Below are 19,144 nucleotides of genomic sequence, written 5' to 3'. Positions count from 1 at the left end.
AGGAAAAGTTTGCAAGAACTGATTCCATGTACGTAAGTTAAAACATATAATTAGTTAACGGCTAAATTAAAATAAGTTAATTAAATTACCTTAGGAATGAGAATCGGAATGGGAACGTTGTAAGGTACAGGTGTAGTGCAACTCTCATTGACGGTTGAAGGAACAGTGGCAGCATTACTAGGTAATCGTTGCCATTCAACTTCCTTCGCCTTCATTGATTGCTCAAATTCGTTGAACCGTTACATGAGGCCATCTAGTTGATTTTGAACTTGGCTCATTTGGGCTTTGGTTGCACACTTTGGATGGGGTGCAAATGTCCGCTGGCTAACCCCAAATCCTGCACCTCAAATACGGCTAGGGTAGATAGGCAGTCCTAGTACCTTGTCAAGTATTAGGGGACTATTCAGGTTTGCCTCCTTTTCTTTTAGGGCAACCTGACAAATCAAGAAAAAACATAAAGTTAATTAATCACATTTTGATAAATAAAGTATAATTAAAAAATATCAGCACTTACAACACGTCTTGTTGTTTCTTGAACTTCCTCATTGTCGATGATACCATCCTTATTATTACGGGCATCCACCCATAGAACATTGAGTTCTACTACATGTGAAGTCACAGGTGTATCGCTTTTGTTCTCCAACTAACAAAATATAACCAATAATAATGTAATTAGATATATATGCATACAAAACATAACCAATAATGTAAAAATTAAAAATATTTACATTTCTTTCCTTGATTTCTCTATACCCCGCTCGAGAACCTCGGTATGGATATAAAGGCTTGGATGCCCTCTTGCAGTTTTCATTACTTAATTTCTGAAACAATAATCAACATTAATATCAACAATCATATACAAAGGCATATATACAAAAGTCAATACAAAGAATATGATTTTACCAAGAAAGACTCATCTTCTGTGTTTAGGGTGACAAAAGTCCTCCAATCCTCTTCCTCAATGATATTTGCATATTTAGTTGGAGGTTTTAGGTTGACATTGCCATCAGCATCTCTGAGTAATTTTCCGACATCAGTTCGGAATTGTCGGAGAGTCTTGCTAGCTGATTTAATGATATAATCTTTATGCTCCTCATCAACATCAAAAGTTGCCTGAAATAAAAACACATATACATTATATATTGCATGAAAACACATGCCATGCATATACGTACATTGCATGAAAATGTAACACATATACATACATTGCAGGAAAACACAAAAACACAAAAACTGAAAAAATAAACTTACTATTATTTCATTCCAAATACGCTCATTCACGGTATTCTCTACATCACTTCATTTCTTGATTGTTAGCTTCGGATTCTGCCTAACAACAACACCAATGTAGCTTACTAGTTTGTTGCCACCATCCTTGTTTAATGGTTGGCCTTTAGAGTTGCATTGAACTTCTATTTTCACATCCTTGCTTCTTGACCGAATGATATTCTTCATGGAAGTCATTCCACGTGGAAGTCGTTTTTGAACAACGATTTGTTGGTCTTGTGGAGTCGATGAAGCTTCGTCACCACTGTGAGATACATGATCGCCACTTTGGGAAACCATTGAAGAATTTTTTTCAGTTGATAAGAGCATGAGGGTTTATAAGAGTTTGAGGGTTTATAAGAGTTTGGGGGTTTGCTGAGAGTGAGAGGATTTCTTTTCGAGTAAGTTTGAGAGCGTAGAGGAAAAGACTCATGTTTTAGATATTTAATCTGTAGTAACCATTTAACAACGTATATTAACGATAGCATTGTTGTATTGACCTCTTCAACAATGCATATTTAAGATAACGTTGTTGTATGGACATCTTCAACAACACATATTAACGATTGTGCTGTTGTTGTGTATCCAACTGTACACAACTCATATTATGAACACGACCTCTTCCACAACGCATATTTAACGTAGCGTTGTTGTATTGACATCTTCAACAATGCATATTAAGGATTGCGATTTTGTTGCGTATCCAACTGTTTACTACTTATTTTCATTAACACATCAATAAGCTACCGAGATGTAGCGCTGTTGATTAGAATCTAATTGACAGTGTTATCTAAATTATGCGTTGTTGAATAGAATCTAATTGACAGTGCAGTCATAACTATGCGCTATTAAACTAAACTCATTTTCCAAAATAACAGTGTATTCATAGTTATACGCTGTTAAATTAACATTTTACATAACTGGAAAACATTTATACAACATGAATTTACTTAAATTAGCATGCAGTTGTCATGAAGTACATTATTATTATATAATTGTGTTTATTAATACGAAACTGGATAAAATATTAAACATTACATTTTGTTAATTTGTTTTTGTATTTATTAGGTATTAATAATTTGTTTATTGTGTTTATTAATAAGGAACGATGCAAAAATATTAAAGAGAATAAACATCCAAATAATTAACAAAAAGTAGAAATTAACATCCAAAATAATTGTTTTATTATTCATTCAGAGAGGCAAAATACATTATAATGAACTAAATGATATGATACTTCCGAATATAATAAACTAAATGATTTGGTAGAAGAGGAAATAATCTTGTCCATAACTTTTTCCTCTACTCCTCTACACAAATCTTGTACAACAGTTCATTGATTTCCTTTTAAAATCTATGTCTTTTCCCATGAAAATCGAATGAGAGAAATCAATGAACTTTAGGAATTGCTGTCAATGATGAAGGAAAATAATTAAAAGAGATAAATAAAAATTGAAAGAGCTCAATGAACTAAATAATTCATTCCCCTTTTCCTTTTATTTACTTTCAATTGTTTCATCTCACGCAAATCTTGTATAACAGTCACTTTCCTTCTGAAATCAAAACTTGTTAAAAACCTCCTTGACATGATTCTGAAACATAAACACAATTTTTTCCTCGACTCCTCTATACAAACCTGTGTGCTTTTTCTCTTTTTCACTCTTTGAAATATTGCTCTTTTTTTTACTACTTTGTGTTTTCTTCCTCCTATCTTCATGAACATACTCGTATAGGAACACATACTCTTAGGCTCTAAGCTAAATGATGAATTAGAACATTGAGTGAACCACAATATTTATAGATGAGCAACCATTAATATTTTAACAAACGAAGAGATGTATAACTACTCAACCATTAATATTTCAACAACCAAGAAACATATAACCACTCAACCATTAATATTTCAACAAACGACGAGACGCATTACTACGCCACCATTAATTTCTCGGACGCTTAAAAATCGTAAAAAATCAACAGCGCATAATTAAGCAAGTGTGGTTACTATGTCATCTTCTACAACGCTTCCTTAAATATGTGTTGTTTCATATATTCCCATCAACAATGCTTTCTATCAAATGCGCTGTTAAAAATAAATCATTCAAGCCAGCGCTAACGTTACATGTTCAACAGCGTATTGTCAAGAATGCGCTGTTGAAGTTACAAGAATTGACAATGCTTGTTTTATTATGCGATGTTGATGTTCTTCCGCCTCATTTTCAACAGCGTCATTCAAAATTCCGTTGTTGGATGGCCGATGTTTGTTACGATATTTGGCGTAGTGATTTGACATTTATTTCAAACAATTTATAGAAAAGATGTCACATTGCCAACTTCTTATTTAATAAGTTCACTTAAAATGTCAAACAATTTTATTTTCCAAAATAAAAAACCATTTAGTTGAGTTTGATTCAACATTTAATCCAAAACATATATTATTTATATACACAATAAATACATATATTCATTATAGTCTATTGGTAGTGTTGCATCATTCTCATCACAGACTTCATTTCGAATTCTAGTAATGACCCTTTTGAATTTTCCATAAAAGAAAATATTACCATTTTATTCATGATTAAATATGGTAGGGCAAGCTGTCCAAACAGAAACAATGCTTCAACAATAGCATCTACTTAATAATGCTATTAGCCACCAACCAATGCAACAAACCATAAATGTTGCAATCATTTCAATAAATAAGTCACGTAATAAATATAAAACAAGACATGTTCACATAATAGACTCTTCACAATATACCTAACACAACATCAATTTCTAGTCTTTGGACATATAAATTAATTTGTAAGTGGTACTCTCAACATCATGATCAAATATTAACAATTAGTTCTATCAAATAATTGTATTTCTTTGGACCGACTATTATTCACATGAAAAAACTTTATAATTGTTACTTATTTATCATCACATGCATTTTATTACTTGGCCAAATTGTATCTTCCCATGGGTCGAACACAATTCGCATAAATAATCACATACTCATTTGTGTAATCTTAATCAATCTCCACAATAAAGGTTACTTTGACAACATATTGCGTCAATTAATTTAAAAATAATTACTAGACAAAAGGAAAACAATATGAGTCCATTATAAAAAAATTATGATATTGAAATTAAAACCTTTAGATTTGATATCTTTTATACTTAACAAATATAATCCAATAATATAATTCCAAATCAAAAAATATATATCATCGCATAAAAAATAGATGTAATCTTAACTAAATACAAAAATAGATCCATACTAAAAAGCATAAAAAATATATACACAAATCATTATAAAAAAAATTCTGAATCGAATATGATCATGGATATCTTAAAGCATATATAAATATATAATCCGTATCAATACATATATTCCAATCCATATATTTATATATCACTTCAACAGTATATGTGACACAAATATAAAATATGTATCTACTACAAAACATATGTATACTTGATCACGGACAATTTATTCATTTTTTCACAATACACTCTGAATAATAAAACAGTAATACCATGTGTTGTGGATAATCAAATGATAAACAGAAATTACCGCACAAGGGTCCAATAATGCAGGAAAAGTTGGTTAATGATTACAACATATCAGTTTAATGATTACCACAAACTATATGTACAATTTCAAACAGTAATCAAATATGTAAATAAATATTTACATACCCTTCAAAAAATTTGTACCTTAACTAGTCACAATGATTCATATATGAAGTGCCAACAAAATCATCCACATGTTTTATGCATTAATCACATTCAAAAATTATGAATTTTTATAACATGATACCACTTGGAAATGAGGGGTTTATACAAAATTTGGAAAGACACTCTTCATGAAGAAAATTATAAAATTCAGAACCTATACTCTGATACCACTTGTTAGGAATTCCTTATGATCGATGAAATATCAATTCTAGGATTTTGAATCTCATGATTATCACACATATGAAACAAAGGGTGCAGTATCATACCTGAGTCCATGTTCCTGGATATACTCCTATGATCCGCGTTTTCTAAGATGGATTTTGGTATGATGGTTTTCTCAACCAAATCTCTGATCCTCTTGGGACTTGCATTTTTCACTCTGATGGGGAGAAGGGAAAACTGAATTTGATATGGTGTGTCATAATCTTCCTTATGCGTTAACTTATAGGTTTCTCATTACTCCTTATAGGTTTTCTCATTGCCCCTTAGGATCCTCTTGGGACTTCCTCATATTCATTATCAGCTTCTAGAAATCTAAGAGGAGCAGTAATTAGATCACTTATAATGTAACCCCGAAAAATAAATAACTGATATCATTGTATTAAAATGTCCACCTTAATTAGAAATTAAAAATTTCTAACAAAATGTCCCCAGAGCCCAGCCTCCAATGAAATCCTCTCTATAGCTCATTCTTGGCCCTGATGATACCTCTCCAAATATAAGAACAACTTGTACTAACAGCAACATCCATAATATGACAATTCCTGAGATACTTGTGATGAAGAACCCTTACCTACAGCTTATCTGCAGTATACATGAGTTTCCACACTAGCTTTTCTAGGAGGGCTATGTTCACTAGTCTTGCCTTCAGAATTCTCATGCCTCCAAACTTCATTAGAGTAGTCATAGTCTCCCAGTTAACTAGATTAAAACCTTGAGATGCACCATTCTTGTTACAAATAAATGCTCTAGTCATCTTATCAATTTTATCACACACTCCTCATGGAAGCCACAAGCACTGCATAGTGTAAATAGAAATGGGGGAGATTACAGATTTAGCAAGATATACATTTACTGCTTTATTAAGGAGGTTAGACTTTCAAGAAGATAACCGATTTTGAATTTTCTCCAAAATAGGGTCAAAAACGTCCTTCTTAACTCTCTCATTTAGGAGAGGAATACCAAGATACTTCCCCAACTTAGCCACAAAACAGATTCCACTAATTCTAGCAAATGCACGTTTCCGCCGAGACGCCAATATCAATTGTTTCCTCATATGAAATTACCTAATATTGAAGCAAAAAAAATTTAGGGCCCATAGTTGAATAGATGTATAATATTAAATTTAATTTTTTTGTTCAGGATATTTAATTTAATTTTTATTTTAGTATTGATTTTTTTTGGATTGGAGACGAAATATATCCTTGGTGGAAAGGTAGTCATGAGAAACTTGTAGTTGGCTTACAATGCATTTCAACATCCTAATCAATATTCGGATTTAGATTAATATGAATTGAAACCAATAATACCGGAAATAGATTTAGACACATTTGTAAGATAGAAAAACCATCATGATTATGAGTGATTTCTAATTTTGGATGAAAATTTAACCACTTCAGTTTTCATTTGAATTTTTGTTATTATTTGCTGATATGAAAGTTTAAGCTGCCCAATTTTCATCTAGTGGCTCAGATCATCCAAAACCAAGGTAACTTCCCCATTTGAAATGGCAATGGTTAGAGCATGGTTAATTATGGGGAAAAAAAAATAGATTGCTATGAAAAATGTTGAGCTAATTAACATATTGTTATGTAGATGGGTTCGCAATATATTGTTGATCTAGTGGTATAAGATTCGTTAGATCTTCAGATAAACCAAAATATCAATGTTATGAAATCCGAGCCGGAAGTTAAATCAGAATAGATCATGTATTAGGTTTAACTAGTTTAAACGGTTAAACCGTCTGTTCTGACTGAGTGATTCCATATATAAAATTAATAATTTTTATCTATAAATATATAAATATATAATTATATATAAATATACAAATTTATATAATTCAAAATTTTGTATAATTATATTGAAGTGATATATATTTCTCTTTTTTGGACCGTAATAAATCAAAATATTAACAGTGTTCCATTTTTTTAATTTTTAAGTGAACCGTCCGGTTTACTTCCTGGGTTAATTCGTTTTAACCAGATTTAACACGGTCGGACCGGAATTTCCCCATTTCAAAGCTGGCAAACTCTAATTCGGTTTAGACTTCAAACTAGAACTGTTTTCATGTCCGGTCCAGTTGGACCGTCCAGTCCGGTTCTCACAACACTGCAAAAGGTTAAATGTTAAATTCCTGATAGCAACAATAATTGGAAGGACATCAACACACCCTAAAAGTGATTAATTTTTTAACAAAGATTGATGGATACCATTAATAATACAAACAAAATATGGATTGGAGCACCCATTGTATTTCATATCAATATAATGAGGAAAAAAATATTTCTATTTGAAAGTACGGTATCCATTCCCATTAATATCATTTATAAGAAGTTGAATAATCTATCCAACCATAGTATATTTTTTTTATAATAGGAAGAGTATCCCTTAACATTCTTTATTAAGAAATTAATTTTCTTCGGGGTTTGTAATTGTTCTTTATAACAAATGTCGCTCTCAAAAATCAAAACTTCAACCTTATGATTGATACAGTGAGGTTTTACAATATTAGACCAATGTTTTGTTGGCATAGTGACTTTTTAGAATAAAATTCAAAATTCTATTGTAAAATTTATTAATTTTTTTTATAGAAACTTGTTTTTGAAGCAATATTTTTGAAGTAGCTAGTGATTAGCATAAATGCCTTCATTATATCCTTTTCTTATTCTTTTGTCACTGAGAAACAGTTTTCCTCAAAAGCTGCATAAACCAAATAAAAACCAGAAGATCATATAGAGGCGCCCCCACACGCCGTTGCCACAGTAACAGAGAGAGAGTGAAAAACCAATAAAGGATTAAAAGAAGAGAAAAACAGAAAAATATATGCACCCACAACCTAAAAGTTTTTATAATATCAATATATCATCTATCTTTTTTTATCATTGACTCTAGAATAAATAAAAGTATATAAATAAATGATACATCAATTATATATAAATCTTTAGATTTATTACGCTACTAACAAAATAAGAATAGGAGAAAAAGTTTGAGTGGGTGAAAATTAATAAGCAAGCCTAGCTATGAATACTACACTACTACTACTATGTCAGCAAAGCCACAGTTTGAACTGGAAAATTAACCCAAAAAATTTACAGTTCTACTCTCTCACTCTGATGATTTTTCCTAAATCTAAAATTTAAGATTCTCTAAGGTTCTGCTATGGATATTATTATCTCTGAATTAAGGAACATTTATTCAGCTTTTGGGTGCAAGAACAATAATACATGGCTGGTTTCTTCTCTCTAGCTGGAAGAGAAGGTCCACAAAACAAGGAAGAAGAACAAGAAAGACAAGTTAACACTCAGTTCTTGTTCAGAAACGAAGAGATCTACAATAGAGGGTTTGAAATATGGCCACAGTATCATAACCAAAACGTGAACACCAACACCAACACCAACAACAACAACAATAACTACTACTCTTTTGGGGTAGGGTCTAGTAGAAGAAACTCATCTTCATCTAATAACGTAGTTGACGATATCGTTTCAGTTTCTGATGAAAGTACTCGATTTGGGTTCACTGTGATGAGGGCTTCAGGATCATCAGGTTTTGGTGGAATGAATTGTCAAGATTGTGGGAATCAAGCAAAGAAAGATTGTCCTCACCTTCGATGCAGAACTTGTTGTAAGAGTCGAGGGTTTCAGTGCCAAACCCATGTTAAAAGCACTTGGGTTCCTGCTGCAAAACGACGTGAAAGACAACAACAACTATCGTCGTTGCAACAACACAATGAACAACAACAACAAAATCAACAGCAACAGTTTTGGGGAGATCAATCTTCTAGAGGAAATAGAGAAAATCAAGGTGCTGGTTCTCTAACTGTTGCTTCTTTACCTGCCACTACAACAGGTAATTAACAAGGTTTTATATGGTGTATGATATAATATTATTATATGCTATATATTAGGGACAAATTTTAAGGTTTATAGGGCTTTTTTGAAAGCTAAGAAGATATTTCTTGAGAAATTATAAGATGGAGTGACTAATACCTAACTATGGTCTAGGTCTATATCAAGTTTTTTTTGCAGTTGAAATGAAATTGTATACTCCATAGTCACTCATCAGTCATCCCTTTTTTGTCACTCTTTCTCTTTCTTCTTCTTTTATTCTATCAATGTTAATGAGTAAACCTGAGCTAAGTTATTAAGTTGAATCTTGTGATCCATTAGTTATTGGATTGCAACTTATTCATCCTTTCTTTTCTTTTTTCCAAAAAGTAAAATCCCATAGGAGAAATTGTGTCTTTCCCCTCTGATACAAGTATAGGATGAATAATAATTCTTCAACGTATTTTTTGGACATCATAATTGGCACCTATGGTTTTACTTCAAAAAATTATTTAATGAGACAATGTAATAACTTCATTTACATATGATGATGTTGTTCAAATAATCACTTTTTTTTATCTGAAAACTTAAACCTGCAACCTCCTTCACTTTATTTCTTAAATCTTTTATTCTAATTATCAGATCACTTTATGACTCCCTAGTCACACATATATTGTTTAAAGTTTAAACTCCGGATTAAATTTGTGGATTATTTGATTATTAGGGTTGGAGCTGGGACAATTTCCACCTGAACTGAACTCACAAGCTTTGTTTCGGTGTGTAAAAGTGAGCCCAATGGACGCACCAGATGAGAGGTATGCATATCAAACAGCTGTGAACATAGGAGGACATGTTTTCAAGGGAATTCTATATGATCAAGGACCGGACAGTCCTTATACTAGTGCCACAGGAGGAGCTGGTGAAGGTTCCTCCGGTGGTGGTGGCCGCAATGGTGGTGATGCTCAGCAACTAACTCTCACCACCGCCACAACCACCGGCAACCCATTTGACCATTCACAACTCTACCCTCCTCCACTCAATGCTTTCATGGCTGGTACGCAATTCTTCCCACCAAGATCCTAAACACGTGCCTCTCTCTAATATAATAATTATTGAAGACAATAATTATGTTAATTTTTCTTCTACTCTTATTAGGAGTATTATTATTAGTGTTTGTTATGGTTTGTTTTAATATCATCAGCTGAAGTAAGAAGCTTTACTAGCTAGACTAGTATTAAGAGAGTTCAGAAATGGTTACATGATGATTCAGATTTCAGAGTGCACGAAATTAAATGGTTCTTCGGGATGTTATATTTTGTTTTTGTTGAAATCTCAGTTCAGATTTTCATGGTCATTTGGTTCTTATCGAAAGGCTCAACTTTCAATTATAGAGTAGTAATATAATTTCTGATTTGGCTGTGTTTGTGTGTTTTCTTTGGGCTGCATTTGGATGTGTGCATTATATAATAAGTTATGTGGGTTGATTTGATTTCTCATTTGTTTATAGTAATTTTCTTTTTCTGGGGTTTATGTTGAGTGAGCTTTGTGGTTGGTGCTGAACTCGAAGCTGCTTTTTCCAGTTTATCCGTTTGTTTGCAGGATCAAAATAGAATGAAATAATAGGTTTTGTGTTTTTTTGGTATAAAAAATGATATCTCCTTATCTTGATAAAATAATCTCTTGTTAGATACGTGATGGTCCTTCTAACATATTTCTCTCAGATATTTAACCTTTGATATTTTGATATTTATGGGTATCTAATTGAGTCTTAGGCTATTAGACCAAATTTTTGTTCTTAATAGGTTGTGTTTCTTTAACATATCATTTTTAAAGCATTCTTTTAAGCCTTTACACGATTTCTGGGGAGTGAGGATCAAGCCATGGAAGTTTCCTCCTATCTTTGTCTCCCATGCATTTAATTTTTTTATTTTTTATATACAAGTTGAGATTAATACTTTGACTTGTTATTAATTTAATTTAGAGTTTCGTTAACGCAAGACTAAGTATAAAGATTGACTCAAGATAATATATTTTATCAAAAAAGTACTATTAAAAAATTTATGTGCTTTGCTGTGAATAAAATATATCTTGCTTTGATTCCATTTTGATGAACAAATGTTATTTGTACATTTCAAATGTAGACCACCATCCTACACCTTTCTTCCTCTCTTTACTTTCCTTTAATTGAAGATTTAAGGTAATAGTATTGTAGATTTTAGGAGTACATATAAAACTTCTTCATGCATTTGGAATGAACAAAGATGTGCTACTACCTGTAAGTAAAAACATATTATATAAATTAAAAAATTTAAACATTTATTATTATTCTTTATTATCATTCGAAACAACATATAAAAGAAGATAATCTGAAACCATGGATCTTCGTTTATTTGCAATTGGTAACTTGACATCATAGCAGTCCAGTTCAGTCCCAAAAGTGAAATGAAAACTGGATATGGCTACTTTCTGCTTAGAATAATTACATTATACGTATAAATGGAGAATTACAACTAGCATTTACACCAACTACTTCTCTGAAACACAATAAAATTAACCACTGAAATTGACATTCATCATTCGTGGATGTCCAATTCCATATGCTAGAGTTGGAAAAGCCACTCTTTCTTTGGCTCACAATGTTTTAATGCTTCTCAAAGTATGTGCATGTGATGGTATGTTATATGCATACAAGTAGCCACTGCCACACAATGATATAGGTCAAGGTACATATGATATGTATAGGGTTAATGATACTTTCCTAGATTGCTGGATTTAGTTCTCAAGGGAAGAATCAGAAACTATACGAAAATTTTCCCTAGCTTTGTAATAACTGACCCATAACATGTGCTACTCAACATTCATTTGATCGAGACATACTGCTCTCTTTCTCTTTCATCCATCCTTTTGTTCTATTCCATTTATTATTAATAATGTATTACATATGATTTCGTATTGATGAAAACATATTATATCAATTAATTTTTTTTAACTAAGTTAAAAGAAAAACTTTATTTGATTTTTCTTTTATATTGGGTGAGCCCCCTTTTACTCATATTAATATAACTTTTCCTTATAAAAAAATAATTACAAAATTTAAGATTTTTATATTTATTCTCGCACGGTATAGCATGAGAGATACAATTTGGCACAACATTAAAATTGCATTATTCTTCTATACCCCCTTCTCTAATTTCTTACTGCTTCCTTTTACTAGTGCTGATTGTGTTTATTTAGCATTAACAGAAAGTGACATTATTCTTCCTTGCTCCATATCTAGGAAATGAAATAATAAAGTTTAAAAACTCAGTATGATTTTGTGAATGATCTTCATAATTATTAATAAGATTGGGGATTAATCTTCAAATTTAGTAATCTGAAAAGGGAGTGCACACATGCAGAAACACTAAGTTATGTTTTGCAAGTTTTAGTCTTCCTACAAGGTGGACTTTTTTTTTCAATTTTAACAAGAGATTAAACTTTCATGCTTACTCTAATTTCACTAAACCCTTCCAACCTACAAATTCAGGTAAACCCAAGTAGACAAATATACATTTTTTATAAGGAAAATGAAGTATTTAAAGGCCACAAGGTGTCAAACCTATAAACAAAAGAGATACAATCAAGTATGTATAAGACTATAAGATTGAACAATACACGATCCCAGATCCATTCACTATTGTGTCCATAATCTTACCTGGATCAAATTGATATTTTCAATGATAACTATCCCTCATCCCTAAGAAATTTGATTAATTTCTCATTGGCCAAATAGACCATAGAGTTGCATATAATTAAACATGATGCATGTGTTTTAGACTATTTTCTTTTTGAAGCTTCATACAAGGTAAGATTATCATATAAATAAGTCGGTAATTGATTGGTGAATTTTTGCTCTTATATATTTCTTTCTGATTTTTGAATTTTCAGAAATAATTATCAAACACCCAAGCTTATCACTAGCTAGGGCAAAAAATTATAATTTGTTATTTATTCTTGTTATGGTTAGCTAGTGCCTAGATATATAAGACGACACCGAGTCTAATCAAATGGCCAGTCATAGTTATATTCCTTTCTTTTTTCGGATGCTCAAATCATGGGTTCTGAAAATATAGTTTCATGTCAGCAATAGGTTTATTCCCGGGTTTATGCACACAATTCGAGACTTCAATTTTGTGGCGCTTGTACTGCATGGTTACTGCTACCTATCTTGATATTATTTATTGTCCAACATTCACCTTTTAATATTTTAAGCATTATCTATAATACATTCATTTATTGGTATAAAATTTTATTAAATTTTTGAATAGGTTAAAAAAATGAAAGATTAGTATTTATTAGAAGCGACAATAAGACATCTAAAAAGAATTCATTTATCATCTATTGAATAGAAATATCTCCATTCATACAAAAAATATATATATTTGAAGGGTTTACAAAAAAGAGAAAAGAAAAAACGTGTGTGTATATATATATTCTGTAACTATTTTTAATCCTATGAAATTTCAATCTAAAATTCCTCTTTTTTATGACCAAACATTTTAACTATTTTTTAGTGGAAGAGAGCAAATTTCAAAGATTTCAACCTGAGTACATACATATCTACAATTTTATCAATTGGCTTTCTGTCTACAATTTTACTAATGGTGAAATTAACAAACATTACAGAAATAGAAGATTACATTGACATTTTATTTTATTACAGAATTAAAGCAAGACCTAAAAATAAGATAATCGATTAAATTAATGATTTATTTTGTTAAAGAACAAAATTAAAACTAAAAAGAATTATTTAGCAGTTTTTTTAATTTTAATATAGGATGATTTTATGATAAGGGAATGTTTGTTAACTAAATCCTGAATTGTACATACTCGAGTAACGAACTGACAGGAACCTGCAGAGAGGAGGTCGAAAGTCGCTGTAACACTGACTTGTGCTTTCCATGCTTCAATAGAGTGAAAATATGTACTTCTAAACCATAAAAATCTGATTTTCTTGAAATTTTATTCAATCTTATTACTTAACGATCTACATCATATTTAGAGAGAAGTGTATTTATGACTTTTAGTGTTATCATTTATAATAAAATTTTAATTTAGAATTAATTTCTTAATGTATTATGAAGATTTTATTATTTGTCTATATATATATATATATATATATATATATATATATATATACTTTTCTCTCGTTAAGATTTCATGTCTTCTTTTACCATACACGTACTTAATAAATGAACAATTCTACCAACCTCTTATAAGTTATAACTAAAGTGTTGAATATATTTTATATTTTTAACATGCATTTTATATTTAAATTAGTATTTTTATATTTAATAGGAAAACGATTCACAGGACATATTGCAATTCAATAGGAAAATGGAAGAGTATATAGAATGTATATATTTTGATTGTATTGATTGAATTGACTAAAAATACAAGAGAGTGTTGTTTATATACAATCTTGTAAAGTAAGCAATGCAACTAACCTAACTAAATATCTAACAAACTAATAAATACATGTTGTAAAACAATTTCAACATGTATTAAATGTGGAAAGCGTGCCAATTACAAGAATTGTTCAGTGAATGCTCTACTTGATTTTCTAACCAGTTAATCGAATAACTATAGTGTTAATTGATTAACACTTACCCAGTTAATCGATTAACTATACAGTTAATTGATTAACTGTTATTGATGTTGTCTTGTTTTTGTTTGACAGCTTTGTTTTTTAATAGCACCCCTCAAGCTGGAGAGTAAATGATAATAACTCCAACTTGACATTTCGATTTGATATCATAAGAATGTGATGGATCAAAATCTTGATCCTAATGTGATTGAATTTTCTCAATCACTTGATTATATTCCTCGTCATAAATTTTGACCATATTCCCATGGTTTTTCATGGTTTTACATTGTTGAAGCTTCCTAGTTGCTCTTGATCATAATATTTGTTGAGAATAGTTTAATTTATTTAACTAGTTTCGTTAATTGATTAATAGCTTATATAATCGATTAAACAATCTGTTATTTCTGTTATAAAAGGCATTGTAGCTGAAATAAAGAAGGCACAAAGTATTATTCAATTTTCTCTCTCTTCTTACATCTCACTCGATAATTGATTACTCATATCTTAATCGATTAAGTTCTTTCTTTCTTTATTTTCTTCCAACAATGGTATCAAGAGAAACAAGATTTGGAACCTGTGGAGCTCATAAAAGAAACTAGAAAGGGAAAAGAGGAGATAAGGAATTGAACCTGGAAGAAAGATATGACAAATTCAAATGGCTTTGCAATGAATCTTCCCATCTTTGATGGAAAGAACTATGAACACTGGAGTATCCAGATGAAAGCAATCTTTGGATTTCAAGATTGCCTTGAAGTTGTGAAAGATGAGGTTCAACCATTAGAAGAGAATCCTACTGATGCACAGAGACTGGATTTTAGGGAGGCTAAGAAGAAGGATTGTAAAGAAACCTTATTGATACATCACTGTGTGAGCTCATCAATTTTTGAGAAAGTTTCAGTTGCTTCATCTGCAAAGGAGGCTTGAGAGATTTAGAGAGATGCTACTCTGGTGGTGTAAAAGTGAAGAAAGTCAAATTGTAGATGATGAGGAGGCAATATGAGTTGCTCCAGATAGAGGAGCAAGAAAATATAGCTGACTATTTCACCAGAATTCGAAGCCTAACCAATCTGATGAAAAGTCGTGGTGAGCAAATTCCTGAACAATGTATAGTTGAAAAGATTCTTAGAACTCTCTTTACTAAATTTGATCATATGGTAGTTGCAATTAAGGAGTCCAAAGACCTTAATAACCTCAGAATAAATGAGCTACATGGCTCATTAGAAGCTCATGAACAGAGATTCTTATAAAGAATGTATGATAGACAATCACAATAGGCTCTAAGTGTCCAATTTAAGAAAAGAAATCTTGGATACAGTGACAAACAAAGAAAAGAACATGGAAGATGGCATATAGACAGGAAGAATAAGGCTGAGAATGTGCAGAGGTGTGGCCATGGATCAAACAAACTTAACTCAGTCAACCATGGTTATAATTCTGAAACAAGAAATACCATGAAATGCAGTGGCTATAACAATGGTATTAATGGTAAGAAGAAGAAAGACAAGAGCAAGGTCTAGTGTTTCAAGTGTAGAAATTGGGGCCACTATGCATCAGAGTGCATATTCAAAAGGAAAAACAAAGATGAAGATGCCAGAGTGGATAAGGGTGAAGGCTCAGATGAAGAAGTTCTATTGATGGCAGAAAGAGAAATCTCTGGTTCAAAGATGAGTGAATCAGGTGAAATCTCATGCCTAAAGTTGAATGACGCAAATGGTGCCTTGATGGTTACAACAAAAGGAGACCAACAATCCTTATCAGATAGCTGGTACCTGGACAGTGGTTGCTCCAATCATATGACTAGACACAAAGAGTGGTTCATATCCTTCAATGATTTTGTGAAAACCAAGGTGAAATTTGCATATGATAGCTTCATCGCTGTAGAAGGAATATGGATGATCATGATCAGAAGAAAGGATGGTATGGTTTCTATATCTCTAATGTGTTATATGTGCCCAAAATGAAGAACAATTCCATTAGCCTTGGACAACTGTTAGAAAAAGGCTACCATATGAGATTAGAAGACAGAATGCTGAAAATTTATAACCAGAATAGGATGCTAATCGTAAAGGCCCTACTTTCATACAATAGGATCTTTAAGATTGGTATTCATGTAGGTGACAACAAGTGTCTGGAATCAATAGTAGAGGATACTTGGATATAGCATCAAAGATTTGGGCATTTGAACTTTAGAAGTCTAGAATTGTTGAGCAAGCACAAGACGGAGTTGGTTTGCCTGATGTGAGAACTCCTATGAAGTTGTGTGAGGAATGTATCACAAGCAAGAAGACCATAAGTACCTTCTGCAATCAGATACCAACAAAAACCACCAAACCTTTGGAGATTGTGTATACTGATGTACATGGTCCTATTGAAGTCCAATCACTTGGATGGAACAACTACTTTGTTACCTTCAAGGATGACTTCACCAGAAAGCTATGGGTTTTTCTGTTGAAGAGGAAGAGTGAAGTCTTTAGCAGATTTAGGAGTTTCAAAGCAGTTGCAGAGAAACAATCAGACCACAAGTGGATGTTACTAAGAAATGATGGTGGAGGAGAGTATTCCTCTCATTAGTTTTAGAGCTACCGTGATAAGGAGGGTATCACTCATGAGATAGTTGCACCATATACCCATCAACACAATGAGACAACTGAAGGGTCAATAGGACTATCCTATACATGGCAAGAAGTATGATGAAAACAAAAGGACTACTCAAGAAATTTTGGGGTGAAGTTGTAGCCACTACAACATACATCTCAAACAGAAGTCCTACAAAGAGGTTAAAATGATCAACTCCTAAGAAAGCTTGGACTAGAAACAAGCCAAGTGTGTAACATTTCAGAGTGTTTGGCTCAATTTGTTTTAAGCATGTTCCAGACAACAAGAGGAAGAAGTTGGATGATAAAAGAAAAAGGCTAATATTCCTATAATATCACTCAACTAGTGCATACAAGACTTTTGATCCAGAATCAAACTCCATCACCCATAGCAGGGATCTCAAGTTTGATGAGACTTAATCATGGGCCTAGAACTCAATTGACACAACATCAAACAAGGTAGGCGAGATTAACATTGATAATACTAATGACACAATAGAGGAAAACATAATAAGTGAAGGAAATGCAAATACTATTGACAAACCTCAAAGACAAAGAAACTTGCCAACAAGACTAAGAGACTATGATGTATTCTCTGATGCAACAATAACATCTAATGGTGATTTTATGCATATGGCCCTATTAGCTGAAATGGAGCCAATCACATATGAACAAGAAATCAAAGAAGCTTGTTGGATTGAAGCCACGAAGGAAGAGATCAAATCCATTGAGAGAAATGATATCTATGATCTCACAAAACTACCTAAAAGAAAGGAGGTTATTTCAGTGAAGTGGGTTTACAAGGTAAAGCTGAAGCCAGATGGATCAGTGGCAAAACACAAGGCTAGATTGGTTTCAAAAGGTTTTCTACAAAAGCTAGGACTAGACTATGATGAAATATATGCACCATTCGCTAGGATTGAAACTGTAAGGCTTGTCACATGCATAACAAGCCCAATGAACTGGACAATATGTCAAATGGATGTTAAGTCAGCCTTCCTGAATGGGCCACTTGGCAATGAGGTCTTTATGTCACAACCACTTGGCATTGAGGTAACATGTCAAGAACAGAAGGTCTACAAACTCAATAAGGCACTCTATGGGCTAAGAAATATACCTTCTGAAGCATCAATCACAATATGCTTGTATGTAGATGACCTACTAATCACTAGCTGCAAGGATGAAGAGATTGAAAGCATAAAGAACAAACCCAATATAGAATTTGAAATGTCTGATCTAGGCTCATTTTCCTATTTCGTAGGAATTGAATTCACAAGAACAACAAAAGGCATACTCATGCATCAGAGAAATTACACAACAAATGTGCTTGAAAGGTTCAACATGATGAATTGAAACTCATCTGCAACACATGTTGAAACAGGAAACACCTTGTGTAAAGGAGATCATGAAGAAGAAACAGTGGATCCAACTCTCTATAGACAAACGATAGGCTCAGTTAGGTACATCTGCAATTTAAGACCATGTAACCTATAGTGTAGGCCTAGTTAGTAGATACATGGAGAGACCTAATCACATTCACATGGTTGTAGTAAAGAGAGTCCTTAGACACCTAAAAGGAAGCCTGGATTATGGAATAATTTTCCCTACTCACAATGACAAGAAAACTAGAAAAATGCAGGGTTAGACATATGCAGACTGGTGTGGTGACAGAGATGAAAGGAAAAGTACTACAAGCTACCTTTTTAAGCTTGAGGAAACACCTATAAGTTGGAGTTCACAAAAACATAAAGTGATGGCCCTCTCATCATGTGAGTATGAGCACATTGCAGCATGTCTAGGTGGCTGCCAAGCAATATGGCTATAAACTCTACTCATATAAATTGGAATGAGTCGAGAAGACTCTATATTGTTGTTTGTAGACAACAAAT

At 32.2% G+C, this 19,144-nt stretch overlaps 1 protein-coding gene across 1 annotated transcript; it reads left to right on the top strand.

Annotated features, from left to right (window-relative positions):
- Nucleotides 1-8,262: 8,262 nt before the first annotated feature.
- Nucleotides 8,263-10,420, top strand: LOC109339156 (protein SHI RELATED SEQUENCE 5-like). Its single transcript, XM_019576564.1, has 2 exons — nucleotides 8,263-9,057; nucleotides 9,760-10,420. The coding sequence occupies exons 1-2, from the start codon at nucleotides 8,433-8,435 to the stop codon at nucleotides 10,116-10,118; spliced, it is 984 nt and encodes a 327-aa protein (XP_019432109.1). The 5' UTR covers nucleotides 8,263-8,432; the 3' UTR covers nucleotides 10,119-10,420.
- Nucleotides 10,421-19,144: the final 8,724 nt, after the last annotated feature.

This window comes from Lupinus angustifolius, unplaced genomic scaffold (assembly GCF_001865875.1).
Source record: "Lupinus angustifolius cultivar Tanjil unplaced genomic scaffold, LupAngTanjil_v1.0 Scaffold_60_9, whole genome shotgun sequence".
NCBI lineage: Eukaryota > Viridiplantae > Streptophyta > Magnoliopsida > Fabales > Fabaceae > Lupinus > Lupinus angustifolius.
Note: the sequence above shows the minus strand (reverse complement) of the source record. Positions and strands in the feature narration are given on the sequence as shown.

Bases quoted from the DNA above. Each gene is read 5' to 3' on its own strand.
- LOC109339156 (XM_019576564.1), top strand. From the start codon at position 8,433: ATGGCTGGTTTCTTCTCTCTAGCTGGAAGAGAAGGTCCACAAAACAAG. The intron at 9,058-9,759 runs GTAATTAACAAG...TTTGATTATTAG, and splicing joins TTTACCTGCCACTACAACAG to GGTTGGAGCTGGGACAATTT.